This window comes from Chenopodium album, chromosome 5 (genome assembly GCF_948465745.1).
Source record: "Chenopodium album chromosome 5, dcCheAlbu1.1, whole genome shotgun sequence".
In the NCBI taxonomy this organism is placed as follows: Eukaryota; Viridiplantae; Streptophyta; class Magnoliopsida; order Caryophyllales; family Amaranthaceae; genus Chenopodium; species Chenopodium album.
Window position 1 is genome coordinate 75865873 of NC_137838.1, and position 13975 is coordinate 75879847.

The window sequence follows — 13975 nt, forward strand, 5'->3', positions numbered from 1 at the left end:
CCGCCAACAGCCATTTGCCAAACAAGGCCAGAATCTTCTAAATTTCTCTTAATATATAGGAATAAATATAGTCATGTGGAATCTAGTTTGATTCGTCTTGGTGAGTAGATTATTAATATCTAACTTTTATAATTTTTGTTAGTGTAAGATTAAAGATATTTGCGGTCAAAGTTGGGTAAAAATGTGCATCGATTTACGAAACAGGAACATCAATCTGGAACGGAGAGAGTACACTATTCACATATTTAACTTTGAATAGCTTTGATGATGTATATATCGTTAAGGAAAAATATAGTTGTGTATGATATTAAGATACTGTTAAATTTGTCTCAATGTGAAAAAAATATCAATTTTTTTTAAATATATCATGTGAATGTAATATTGCGTTGGCAAATGTAAAAAGAGAAGTGTTGTAAGTAAAATGAAACGGAGGAAATACATGAGATTAAATACAATTGTATGTACTTGTTAAACTTGTCTAGGCCTTGTTTGGAAAAAGCTTTTAGTTGTTAGCATTTGACTAGATGCTAGCTATTAGTTGTTTGCATTAACAATTTTGACTTGTTGGTTGTAGTAAGCTATTTGTGTAAAATTATTTGCTAAATAATTGTTGGCTATTAGTTGTTTTAGTGTATTAACAACCAATAAGCTAAAGTTCTTTCAAAAAGCTCCTCATATGAGCTTTTTTCACTTTTGGTTCATGTAGCGAACTCCGTTTATTTGATTAAAGCTTTGATTGATCTTTTAAAAAGCTACTAGCCAAACATTCCAAATAGCTTTTTGAAATAGTCAAACAACTCTTTTTACTCCAAGTAGCTCATAACGAAAAACCTCTTAAATGCATAGTACTTCGTATTTATAATTACTACGAAGTACTTTAATAGTTATAGGTGTTATTGATCAAAGTTGAAAGTTAGCAAATAGTTTCTTGCTAACATAAAGATAGTTTCTTCCGTCAAAAAAAAAAAAAAAGATAGTTTCTTGCTAACACAAGGATAGTTTCTTGCTAACAATTTACATTCTCTCTTCTACCCTTTTTAGTTATGCATGAATGGTTAATAATAACTACTCGTAGTTCGTAATGTACAATGTATATGTAGGCGGCCAATCATTTGTATTGAAAATAAAGGGAATATAATGAGTATTTTACCGAATTTTAAATGATTAATATTTCGAGTGTTCAAATTACAAGTGTAGCTTATTTTAAAATTGAAAAAAATGAATTATTATTATAAGATTAAATTAGCTCTTTGATTGATTGATAATAAGCCAAGTGATTAGTGAGGGTGATTAACGAATTTGATGTTTTGTCTTATCCAGAAATAAGCTAATACAAATTCATAATTACATTTGTTAGGTAACCTGTTTGAAGATTGACATTTTGGTTCATGATAGATATAGACTAATTACGTTAACAACCAATTATGAACCAATTTCGTAAAAGTTGCTTTTCAATTTCCGCAATTTACCAAAGTGAATTGTGCGTGATGTAAGGTTTTATTTCCCTAACAAGTTACTCCGTACCATACTGCCACCCTATGTAATAATGTATTAATGTTAATAGCCTCAACTAATTTTCTAATTTCATTTATCTTGTCTTTCCAATCAAGCTATGACACTGGTCACGATTAAAATTACGAAAATCTGATTTTGTATCGTGTTACCTCATATAATTTGATTTTGTATCGTGTTACCTCATATCTTACGAGTACAATATTATGTTGAATTTGTGTCAATTTTATATGATTAGAGTTGCCATTGAATTTGTATCAGCTTTCTATCATTTTAAACATGTTTAGAATTGTGTATTTACTAAAGTAGAAGTCATAACGTCACTTAGGTGCATATCATAACTTGTTATGGGTTCGAAATGTATCACAATTATGTATTTACTATTTTATCTAGTTTCAATCATTTTTTTTTTGCTTAAGACAACATTGTATAAGATATTTTGTGACGAACAAGTGGAAATCCCACATCAATATCACAATATATATGCTCATATTAATTACATGGTCACATATGCAAATGCCAAAAGTGGGCAAGAATTGGGGTTGCTATCTTTGCTGTTTTTGCGGCCCTAAGAAGTGATCTAATCTATCAACAAACCCAAAAGTTAAAGTATAGTCTTTCTCTCTGTTTTTTTTCTCGCATAAATTTCTTTTTTCCTTTTTTTATTTAAGATTCCGTTTGATGAGTTTGACAAAATATGATAGATTGATCATGGACACTTTTAGGTTGAGTATGAGCTGAATCGAGCTGAGTAGATTTCACGTCTATTGATAATTATTGTAGACTCAATTCAATTTAGGTCATCTTCTATTTGGTTTTAGCTCGAGTTTGAGTCAGTTTCAGACCATCTAATTTCGAGTATCTTATAAGTTTGGATATGGTCCTTATAAGAGTAATTAAGGTGACCACCTAGGGAGATTAATGGCGGTTGAGATACCTTAACAGAATTGGTAGTAGACTAGTAGCCGTTGGATCATGGACACCAAAAAAGTGGCCCACAAAATATGCTAAGGCCTTAGGTAGACCTCCACCATCAAATTATGGCCCACAAACTAATTCATTAATATTTTTTTCAAAAAAAAAAAAAAACTTTTTTTATTTTTAGATTTTAATTTATAAGGATTTCATGAGAAGGTGATTGCACTTGGAAGACAAGGTAATGTGATAAACAGAGTGGATAAACCATGCATTAATAACAACTTAAAGATAAATTCTTAGCATTGATTATTCTTGGTTCAAGGAAAGTGCAAATCTCAATTAAAGTTGTCAAATTTGTACTTAAATTAGTGGGACGTTTTGTAGCACTAACCACCTTATATCCACATGATATCTTAGCTTGTACCTTCCACCTTACCACAAAGCTTTAATGTGTGTGTGTCTTTCAATTTTCTTTCTGACATGAAAATGGGATTTATTCCTTGAACTTTACATATCATGGGAGCTGTATTTGTGTAACCAAACAACTTGACAATACTAACAAAGTTAACATTGTGATAAGGGGCAAAGTTCTATGGATATTTTAGACTCTATACGATTAAAAAAAAGAAGAAGTGTGGATCGTCTTGATTGGTTTGTTTATCCTCTGTAAGGTCGAAGTCAATATTATTTTTAGTTGTAGTTGTGTTGTACACTTGTAAACTTAAGAATATATTACGTTATCCCTAAAACTTAACATCATCAGAATTATGGTTGATCTATCTCATACCATTATGATTGATTTATTGTATATTAAACCAAGTACAACTCAAACTCATTATCTAGATCCAGCCTTTGAATTTAGCTAATAGTTTGAGTAGAGCTCAAGTCCAAGCTTAAGCATTGCATGTAAATGATGTACTACAAAATTAGTGATCATAAAACACTGGCTGATTTCTTTCATTCATCACATAAACTTCCACAATACAAGTTCATAAAAGGTGTACTTAAATTGCCGAAGAAAATTTGCATTTTCAAATGTGTTGCACAAGTCTCTACCTCCTTTACACTTTTGATTCAGATAATTTTCCCCTTTACTACTCCCATACATACAAAGAAATGAATAGATCATTAGAAAAACCGGTTTCATATCACTTGTATGCCGAAATGATACTATATCTTATACATTTGGGGTATTAACTACTCAGATCTTGTTCTCTTCGGCTTAATTTCAGTCCAGTTCAGTTCATAATTTCCTTTTCATATAAATAATTCACTTCAGCTCAGTTCAGTAAATCAAATTAGACCTTTAATTGTTCAAGTAATCCACCATATAATCGTCATGTTAATACATAACACTTCATATAAATTAAAACAAGTCAATTTAAAATAAAACAAAAATACCATAATTATTTTGTCAAACATTTTTTAAAAGTTACAACCTCTCTTCCTCCAAGTACTCTAAGATCCAAGGTAAATGTCTTTTGTCTTACTAAGGGCCTGTTTTCATACATTTATTTTCAGTTCAGTTCAGTTCAGCTCCTAATTTCCTTCTCATATAAAATATTCATTTCAGTTCAGGCCTTAAATGAGTCAAAACTAATTTTGCCGAATATATCCTTAGCGAGCAACGACGTCGTTAAAAATGAACAGTGAATCTGATCCAAAGGACCCTGGCAAACACCTGGAATACAAGGGAAGGAAGAAAGCAGGGGAATGAGAACAGAACATCCATCACGTGTTCACAATCACATAAATCAGATCCTGCTATTCATTCTTTCAAACGTGGACCAACTTTATACAAATACCCTTCAAATTATTAACCAATCAATTAATTATTCCATTTAATTAATCAATAATTAATCCCCTTAATTTAATCCTCCTTGTTAAATCCCCGCCTAAATCCTGTATATACCTTTCAAAATCAAAATCCACCAAATTAAAAAAAAAATTCAAAAAAATAAATAAAATTCCAGCCAAAAAGGCAAAAAGCACATTCCATAAAATCATAAATTAATTTTTTAAAAAATCATTCCCCATATTCACTCTTCCCTCCCCTTCATTTTCTCTCTCTTCACACTTACTTTCTCTCTCCTCTTTTTTTTTTTTGAAATTCATTCAATCAATTTTTTTTTGAGCTACTTGTTATTATTATTACTAGTACTAAGTAGTAAATTTGAAGAAAGATTTGATTTTTACTTTAGGGTTTTTTTTTAATCTTTGTTGGTTGAATTTGGGAGTGTAAATCGGAATCTGAGCAGATCTCGCCGGAAAAATCAATGGCGAACGGTGAAGCAACGGCGGCGCCGGCGAAGTTAACGACGTCGGCTTCGTTTAAGTACCGGAAAAAGAGCGGCGGACATTCGAGAGTAAATTCGGGTGTTGAAGATGTTGTTCATTTGTTGCACGGTTCTGATCCTGTTCGCGTTGAGCTCACTCGCCTTGAGAATGAAGTTCGAGGTTTTTTTCCTTTAATTTTTTTGATTATTATTGGATGAATTAATTATTTTATTGTTGGCATTTTTGAAAATTTGAATTTTTTTTGGTATTCGTATAGAATATATATATCGTGGTCCCGAAATATATAATTCAAAGATTACAAATACTTAGTTCAAAGATTACAAATATATTGTTTAAAGATCATGAATATAGTTGATTTGCTATTGTGTTAACATGGAAATTTGTAAAGTGATTTAAGGGTGTTTTTGATTGTTATGTGGTTTAATGTTTTGGAATTTAAACTTTTGATGGATATTTTGAGAGGCAATTTTTTATTTTGTTTTTAAAAAATCTATATTGATTGGCATTTTCAATTTGTTGCTGAAAATATAAGGAATGATTTTTTTTTTTTTTTTTTCTTTTGATTGATTTACGCGATTTGTCTTTTAAAAAAATAAAATAATTTGAAATGGGTTTGTAAATTTAGGTAGAGGATGTTCCGTTTTGAGTTGTGACTGCTGAGTTCTGTCACTTTTTTTGATCAATTCTTAATTAAGTAAAAGGTTGTTTTTTTTTTTTTTTTTTTTTTTTTTTTTTTTTTTGCTTTATTAATCGATTTTGTATTTTAGGTAGTTGAATGACTTTTAGTGTTCCAATTTTTTTAATTGAATAATTAAGTGTTAATTAATACGAAGTATGGAATTGTTTGTCTCCTTGCTATAATTAAATTAAGAGTGAATATGGATTATTAATTTTGGATCTTAGGTAGATTATGTTGTATTTTATGAGAAATTTAAGGTTAATTTCCTTAGATGGAAATGATTAATTTTATTGGGTTATTGTCATTGAATTGCAAAAATGTATATTTCTATTTTATAGCATCAAAAAGTAACGCAGTATCTATTGACTGAAGAGGTAAGTTAGATGATTACGCTACCTCAGGAATTATGTTTTCCCTATAACTTGATAATGTTATGGATAAAATTTGAAAACTTTCAATCGTAATGCATACTCTTTTCTAAAACAAGAACAATTTGTCAAATGTGATCTATTAGATGGCTGCAACATCTGTTTATATTTGCTTTTTTGTGATTGATGACGAAATCAATGGTTAATTCTGGATATGAACAAAAGGTTAAGATGGTTGGTAAAAAAATGGTTGATATTTACAGAAAAACAGTATTAACTTTTGATGATAGTGAATTGATGTTTGTTCACAATGTTAGGATATAATTATGAAAGTGAAGAGAATAATCTTACTGTATGGGAGGACTTATTTTTTCTATATTGAGCGAATACGGAGTAGAACATCATTATACAGACCCTCTTTCTGGTTAGCTTTATGTGGCTATCTGTCATGATGACTTTGTGGAGCAATGTAGGCAGTTTAGGTGTTTTAGCTTGTCTGCATATTTACTCCGGGACGGGCAAAGCTTTGTATTGGGTTCAATGGCTGTCAACCCGTCTGGTTTAGACAGTGGTTTAACCTAAGCTGTTGAAAATAGTATTTGGATTTGTCCTTGCATATTAGGGTAAATTAGCATAGGGATAGGCCTCCTAGTTACACCTACATTGGGACTGATAATTCTAATTGTACTTGATTGTCCTTCAAATTGTAGGATACGGAGTAGCTTTTTTTACTTAAATAAGCTGGTGCATGATCAGATGGACACCTTGTAAATGTATCATTGCATCTAATTCATGTATACTTTTTTGTTCATGCTGCAGAGAAGGATAGAGAATTAGGAGAAGCTCATGCAGAAATCAAGGGATTAAAACATTCAGAACGCCTTAAAGAAAAGGCAGTCGAAGAGGTATTTTGACATTATTCTGCCTCACCTAAATTCTTGCTCTATGAAGTATTGCATATTTCCCACTCTTCCCATCTACCCAATACTTGAATGCAATATGATTTGGAGTTTTGAGGCCAGTGTATTAAAAGTGTTAGTGGACCAACTCAACCAAAAGCTTAAGCTGATAGTTGAAGCTCAGGAATATGTTTTATACTCTATCATTCCCCCTCACATGAAAGGCCCTTTGGGCTTGAAATGTGGATGCAACACAGGCCCACCTATACCTGGTGCGAATTAATTCCACTTTGAAGGAGGGGCGGATGAGATTCGAACCCGTGACCTTTGTGTCACGCTGGCTCCGATACCATGTTAAAGGACCAACTCAACCAAAAGCTTAAGCTGATAGTTGAGGCCAGGAATATGTTTTATACTCTATCAAAAAGGCACTCTGTGTGCTATGATTTGAGACGCATTAGGCATGGTGATCTCAGCGAGGTGTAATTGGTGCATTGTAGGCGATGGAAAAACATTAGTCATGTGTACGTGTGTTTTATTAAATTGTTGCTGGTTTTAAGCTTTAATATCTAACTAGCTGTAACCACATGTAACTGCATCCACTTGGCGAAGATTTTAATTTTTTTTTAAAATTCACTTAGATTCAAAGAGTCATTAAAAAAAAAAAACAAAAGGCTATCATGAAGGATTGCCTCAAATGCAACTACAAACTAAATTATGTATTAGTTAAATATGGATTAATTACATTTCTAAACTTTGGATGCTGATGAAACTTTGACTAATCATATAAACAGTTAAACACATGGGAGTAATTGATTCAATCAAGAGAAAATTTGAGGAAAATCTAGGGATGGGAGTCAGATTAATTGAAGTGCATTGTTATAAAAGTTTAAATGTCTGTAGCTAATTTTGTTTTTTGTCAAGAATTTATAATATTGTTTGGGTGAATGACCATAGTTTCCCATGGAACACATGTACCTTTGCTTAGGTTTACACCTTGGCCTCCCGTTTTATGCTTAGGCGGTTAGGCCCTGGGAACCTATAAGTGAATATTCTTCGTGGCTTCCATATTACTACTCCATACTTTCACCACAGATTGCATGCTACATTGCTAATATTACTGACAGGCAAATATGATGGCTTCTTCTTGCTTAATGCTTAATAATAGACAAAGTGTTGTACTTTCATGGATCAATTTAATCAAAATCCAATGGCCATGAAAGGATTAGAAATAGTAAGTGAACCATACTCAAGTGTTTTTGTTTGATAAATGAAACCGAGGACAGTACACAGTGAATTTAATAGTTTTCTAGATTTTTTTTTTCTTTTCTGAAGAATTTCATGTGACTTGAATTTGTTCTATAGACAAATCTTTTAAAGATACACTAATAAATTATAATTATGAAAAAGTAGAATCTAGGTTGGGCTGTAAAACAATGCTTTCTATGCAAAGACTTTTAATGTCTTTTCTTGTCTCAAATATTTATGCTCTTGTACTAAATAACATCATGTTTGCAAGTTCCATCATTTTTGGCATGGAGTCCTCCATTGATGGTCTACCATACCATTTGCGTTTATTGGTATATGAGAAGTCAGAGGACATTTTTTTTTTTGCTTTTGGCTAATTTTGTGCTGAACACCGCCTTCTTTCACCTCTTAAGGGTATACTTTGCACGTAGTTCATTGAGATACATGTTCAGTTTTGTACAAATGAACAAGGCTGTTTGCTGATGCTGATCACACGTTATTTGGCTCTATTCCAGCTTAGTGAAGAGCTTCAAAAGGTGGATGGGAAGTTAAAAACTACTGAGGCTAATCTGGAAAGCAAGGTACCAAGCATTAATACTTTTAGTCCAAATAAAACTCTATCTTCAAAAATTTTAAGCATAGAAGATGGCTTATGGATGCTATAGTGAAGTGTCAACTTAATATTGCAGAATCTTGAAATTAAAAAGATAAATGAAGAGAAGAAAGCAGCTCTTGCTGCACAATTTGCTGCCGAAGCCACACTTAGACGCGTACATGCTGCTCAAAAGGATGATGACATGCCACCAATAGAGGCCATTATTGCTCCGCTAGAGGCGGAGCTAAAGTTGTCAAAGCAGGAGGTACATCTTGTCCATCTTTTCTTCATTTAGTGCTGTATTTACCCATTGTTATTTTTCTACTCGAAAGTCACTTTGTTAAGGTAATTTGCATGAAGGCTGCGTATCTCATCTTTGCCCAATCCCTTTATTTAGATGAAAAACCAGATCTTGTGGAGTTGGAGACATATTCTGATTCACTGGTCTATTTCTTTTCTAGATTGCAAAATTGCAGGATGACAACAGGGCATTGGACCGTCTTACAAAATCCAAGGAAGCTGCATTATTGGAGGCAGAGAAAACTGTTCAGATGGCTATGGCAAAAGCATCCATGGTTGACGATTTGCAGAACAAAAACCAGGAGTTGATGAAGCAGATTGAAATCTGTCAGGTATACTGATTTGCTGTTTCTAATTTTTTTCTTGTCAGAGTACTCAAATATGCAATTTCAGCTGCTTATTAAATAATATGAATTCTATTAGGAGGAGAACAAAATTCTGGACAAAATGCATCGTCAAAAGGTAGCAGAAGTTGAAAAATTAACACAAACAGTTAGGGAGCTTGAGGAAGCAGTGTTGGCTGGTGGAGCAGCTGCCAATGCTGTGCGTGATTACCAACGTAAAGTGCAGGAGATGAATGTAATTTTATGTTCTTATAACAGATGTTGTTTCAACTTTCTAAGAAAAAACAGCTTGATCGGTATGGCTTGTGCTTTATGCTGATACTGAACTCTTTTTTTTTTCTTTATAGGAGGAGAAGAAAACCCTAGACAGGGAGCTTGCTCGTGCAAAAGTAAACGCTAATAGGGTTGCTACTGTTGTGGCAAATGAATGGAAAGATGGCAATGACAAAGTAATGCCTGTAAAGCAATGGCTAGAAGAGAGAAAATATTATCAGGCATGTAATTTATTTATTTATTTTTTATTAATGTTATCTGGTTTTCAGTTGACTATCTTGATGACCTTAATAAAGATAAGGATGACAACGGCCTAAACTATGTATCAAGCTTTCACCTTGGTCATTCATCTGGCTGTTTAGTGTTTTGGAAATGTTTACTGTTTGGCTGTTTGCTTCTCTTAAACTTTGACTTATAAGGATGACCTCGAGTGGGTGATACTGTGAAAGCCATCTAAGAAACAGGAACCTACAATAGTGCCTGTAGTAGATGGCATGCACCTTGGTTGCTCAATTCTTTTATTTAGTGGGTCTAGATTACTCTTTTTTATCTTCGATTGATCTGTGTTCTTTTTAATGAATGTTATTGTTGAAAACTATTGTGGATATATTTTAGGCAGGTTGTATGTGTTTAGGAAACAAGTTGTTTCCTAATATTGGTTAAGTCGGCTTAATTTGTGTGTATTTAGGGTTTCTGGTAGAGCTTGTATTCTCAGATTTATATACACTGTACAGATTCCGCAAAGTAATACTAAGTCAATTGACATATTTTTCACTATAGTTTGTCAAAAACATATATATTATTCAAATGATTTCAAAGCTATATCTCCATCATTGCAGGGAGAAATGCAACAACTTAAGGATAAGCTTGCTGTTGCCGAGCGTACAGCAAAAGCAGAAGCACAATTAAAAGTGAGACTTAAATTTTCTTCTTTTTGCTGTACTAGATCATTCTCTATGGTTGTCTAATACTTGCATTACTTTCCATTAGGAGAAATACCAATTAAGATTTAAGGTTTTAGAAGAAAGATTGAGAGGATCTGCAAGTGCCAACTCTTCTCGTGTCACCCCAGAAAGAAGAAGCATAAGCAGTGGTCGAACACGACGTCAATCTCTCGGAGGAGTAGAGAATTTTTCAAGGGTGGCTTCTAATGGATATTTATCAAAAAGAACAACAAATTCACCATCCGGGACTCTACGATCTAATAGTGTAATTGCATTGCTAAAGAATGCCAAGAATCCGTCACAATCATTTGATGGCAGTGATAAATCTCAAGAAGGAGCTAAGCCATGTCCAATGATGCCAAGCACAACTTCTAATGGTATTGACAAGACTCACAATGGCTCCCAAAGAGAGGATGATCACAAGAATCTAGTTGAAAAAACAAAAACAGATTGTGATGACTATGTCTCTGGGGCATTGTATGATATGTTACAAAAGGAAGTTGTTACTCTCAGGAAATCTTGTAATGAGAAAGCTCAGAGCCTCAAGGATAAGGATGACGCTATTGAGGTTAGAAATTGCTGAAACTTCCAAACTCGCTAATTTTGTTTTATTCCATTGATGGTTACATTCTTTCCGTAATTGTATGAATTCCACAGATGTTATCAAAGAAGGTTGAGACTCTGAACAAGGCGATGGAAGTTGAAGCTAAGAAAATGAGAAGAGAAGTAGCAGCGATGGAAAAGGAAGTTGCTTCAATGCGTACTAACAAGGAGAACGATCAAAGGAACCGGAGAATGAGTATGGCTAGAGGGGTTGTCAATGGTTCTCAGCCACATTCTGCAAGGTAAAGTATTGGGGCATACTGAAGGTTATTTTAAGTTAATTATTTTCTTTATATGGGAGATTGGTTTATAACCAGGTTGTCTTTTCTATCATTCAGGAACATTCGGCATATGTAGGAAATGATCCTTGCAAGGTAAAATTACACTCGTTAAGGATTCAGTCCTTGAACTCTAGGATGATAGGGCTTTATTTCACAGATTTCTCCCTCCACAACTCGCTTTCTTCTGACATTCCCGCTTCCTTTTCAAGAGGCTTCCCCGGTCTGCTATTCATTTGTAAAGAGCTGACTTCTAGATTGGTCCACGGAGAATTACATCAATCGTGTATATTTTTGTATTAACAACATGAGTGTGAATCTATGTGAAAGTAGTGGTGTGTATTAGGTTTTTGTGGTCATCTTTCAATTATATTTGATTTTGAAGGATTGCTGATATTCTGTAAAAGGGCATGGTTGCATACCCCAGTTGCTACTCTTGAAGTACGGGTGAAAGCTACTTTGACTTCATAACTAGTTATGGATTATAGATTTTTTCTGAAACGCCTCCAATTTCCATGTTTGTCATAATTGCTTGTATTCGGAAATGAAACTATCTTCAGTTCCATTAAAGAGTTGAACAAGGCTAACCAGAAACTTGAGTTGCAATGTAAGAAGAATTTGCCTACCGCGCAAAAACCCTGACTAGTTCGCAAGTTTGTGAGCTGCACCCTTTGGAGGCTGCAGAAGTGTAGGGTTAGTTACCGGGATCCATTTTTGCCCCACTGACATTCTTAATTTCGATAGACAATTGGTAGTCAGATAACATGACTCAAACTCTCGTTGCCTATTATTATAGAGTCAGACTCTCGTTGCCTATTAAACTAGTTTTCGAAGTATATTTCAATTACATATGGTATATATAAGGAATTTCTTGTACATTCTCCATAATTTTTTGCAAGAGCTTACCATGACTATTGGAGTGGGGATTTTACTTGCAGTATAATAAGCAACCTGCTCATACAAGCTACACTGCTAGCAGAATTTGATAATATTATGCTTGTATAAAATTAAAAAAAGAACATTGGTATCGTTTACTCTGTAATAACTTCGTGGAAATGATACAATGTGTTGCATCCAACCATTATAGAGTTTAATTATGGCTTCAAAAGTTCAAAACATAGAATTAAGTATAAGATTGGGGACTAACCTTTTCATTTTTTCACCTTTTGGGGTCTCCTTTTTTTTTTCACCGTTTGGGACCTCATGGGTAGAATCCAGCCAAAAAGTGAGTCACTTGGATTAAATAAGTGAGTCCCTTGGGTTAAAAAAGTTAGTCCCTTGAAAAGTGACAAAAGACATAAAATCCCTTCAAATAAGTTAGCCCCCTATTTAATGCTTTTGAGAATGATTGATGAGGGCGTGTAAATGAACACATGTGCACGGGGAAGGCAAAACTTTTGCTGCAAGGTTTTGTAAATGAGTAGTCCAAATTAAAAACCGAATTAGAATTAAAAAAAAAAAATAATAAATAAATAAATAAAAAACAATGTTTGGAATCTTGTAGGTATTTACTCATTTTAGCATCATTTTTCTCATTTGCTCTCCTGCTAAACCTCTGCAAAATTCCTCTTATTCTGAATATTCTTCGTCTTTGGTGGCTCCCAAATATGATAATTCTCGAAGCATTTTGCAAGGATAGTGAAATAAACATCCTAAACTACTACTGTGCATGTTTTTTTTTGGCAAAAATGTATGTTTTTTTATCTGGTTGAAATAGGGTTTAGTATTTTGATTTTTTTCCCCCCTGATTGCGTCAATTATGCAAATTTGTGTTGAATTTAGATGTTGGATGTGTTCGTAGTTGTGTACATTAATTTAGATTGGAGAAGAGATTTGAAGGGCTGAAGGCTAGCTGCAGGCTGCTGCTGCTGTTATGGATTTTAATTTTTTTTTGAATTTAAACGGCTACTTAATGTTGCAGCTTTAATTTTTAGGAAATAATTTTTTGTTTAATATTTAGATAATATACTCATGTTTTGGATATGCATGCTTAAATTAATGGACGCATGTATTTCGTACAAATTTCAATGAGGGGACTAACTTTTTTTTGGATAAAAATTGAAATAGGGGACTGCCTTTTGCTCATGTGAGTTTAAGTTGGGTTAAATGGCCGGAAACTTAACTAGAGGTCCCAAAAGGTTAAAAAAAAGGTGAGAGGTCCCAAAAGGTTAAAAAAAAGGTGAGAGGTCCCAAAAGATAAAAAAAATGAAAATGTTAGTCCCCAAATTTATACTTAACTCTCAAAACATATTACCTTGAAAATCATACTCCTCCACCTTATGTTATAGTGCTCATTTTCTTAAATCAAGAATTTAGGATAGTAGAATTCTAAATTAAAGTATTTTATATGAAAAAGTTAAAAAAAAAAAAATATGAGTGACATCTAATGAAATTTTAGAAATAGGAGAATTTTATAAGGAAAACCTAAAAAAGTAAATTATGAATGAAATTTGGGGAAATGTAGGAGTATTTATTATATGAGAAAAGTAAAAAAAAAAATTAAAATAAGTTACACGTATCATGATTAAAATATGTAAAATATAAAATAAACACAATATTTTTGGGACACTTATTAAAAAGAAATGTTTGCACTATATTATGGGATGAGATACCAACTAAGTTTTGGTTGATATTTTAGGAGGTGGTATCCAAGACATGAGATCAAATCTCGTCTGCATCATTGTTCTTTGCAGCTCTCTTTACACAACAAACTTAA

The 13975-nt window shown here is 33.0% G+C and overlaps 1 protein-coding gene across 1 annotated transcript; it reads left to right on the plus strand.

Annotated features, from left to right (window-relative positions):
* Positions 1-4201: 4201 nt before the first annotated feature.
* On the plus strand, positions 4202-11760 carry LOC145632323 (microtubule-associated protein 70-1-like). Its single transcript, XM_081684669.1, has 11 exons — positions 4202-4887; positions 6595-6680; positions 8438-8503; positions 8612-8782; positions 8979-9149; positions 9241-9396; positions 9509-9655; positions 10274-10345; positions 10425-10946; positions 11036-11223; positions 11320-11760. Exons 1-11 carry the CDS (start codon positions 4707-4709, stop codon positions 11336-11338), a joined length of 1779 nt encoding a protein of 592 aa, XP_081540795.1. The 5' UTR covers positions 4202-4706; the 3' UTR covers positions 11339-11760.
* The last annotated feature ends 2215 nt before the right edge of the window (positions 11761-13975 follow it).

Coding starts and splice junctions, on each gene's coding strand:
- LOC145632323 (XM_081684669.1), top strand. CDS start 4,707: ATGGCGAACGGTGAAGCAACGGCGGCGCCGGCGAAGTTAACGACGTCG. Junction 9,397..9,508: donor GTAAAGTGCAGGAGATGAAT/GTAATTTTATGT, acceptor TTTTCTTTATAG/GAGGAGAAGAAAACCCTAGA. Junction 9,656..10,273: donor AAGAGAGAAAATATTATCAG/GCATGTAATTTA, acceptor CCATCATTGCAG/GGAGAAATGCAACAACTTAA.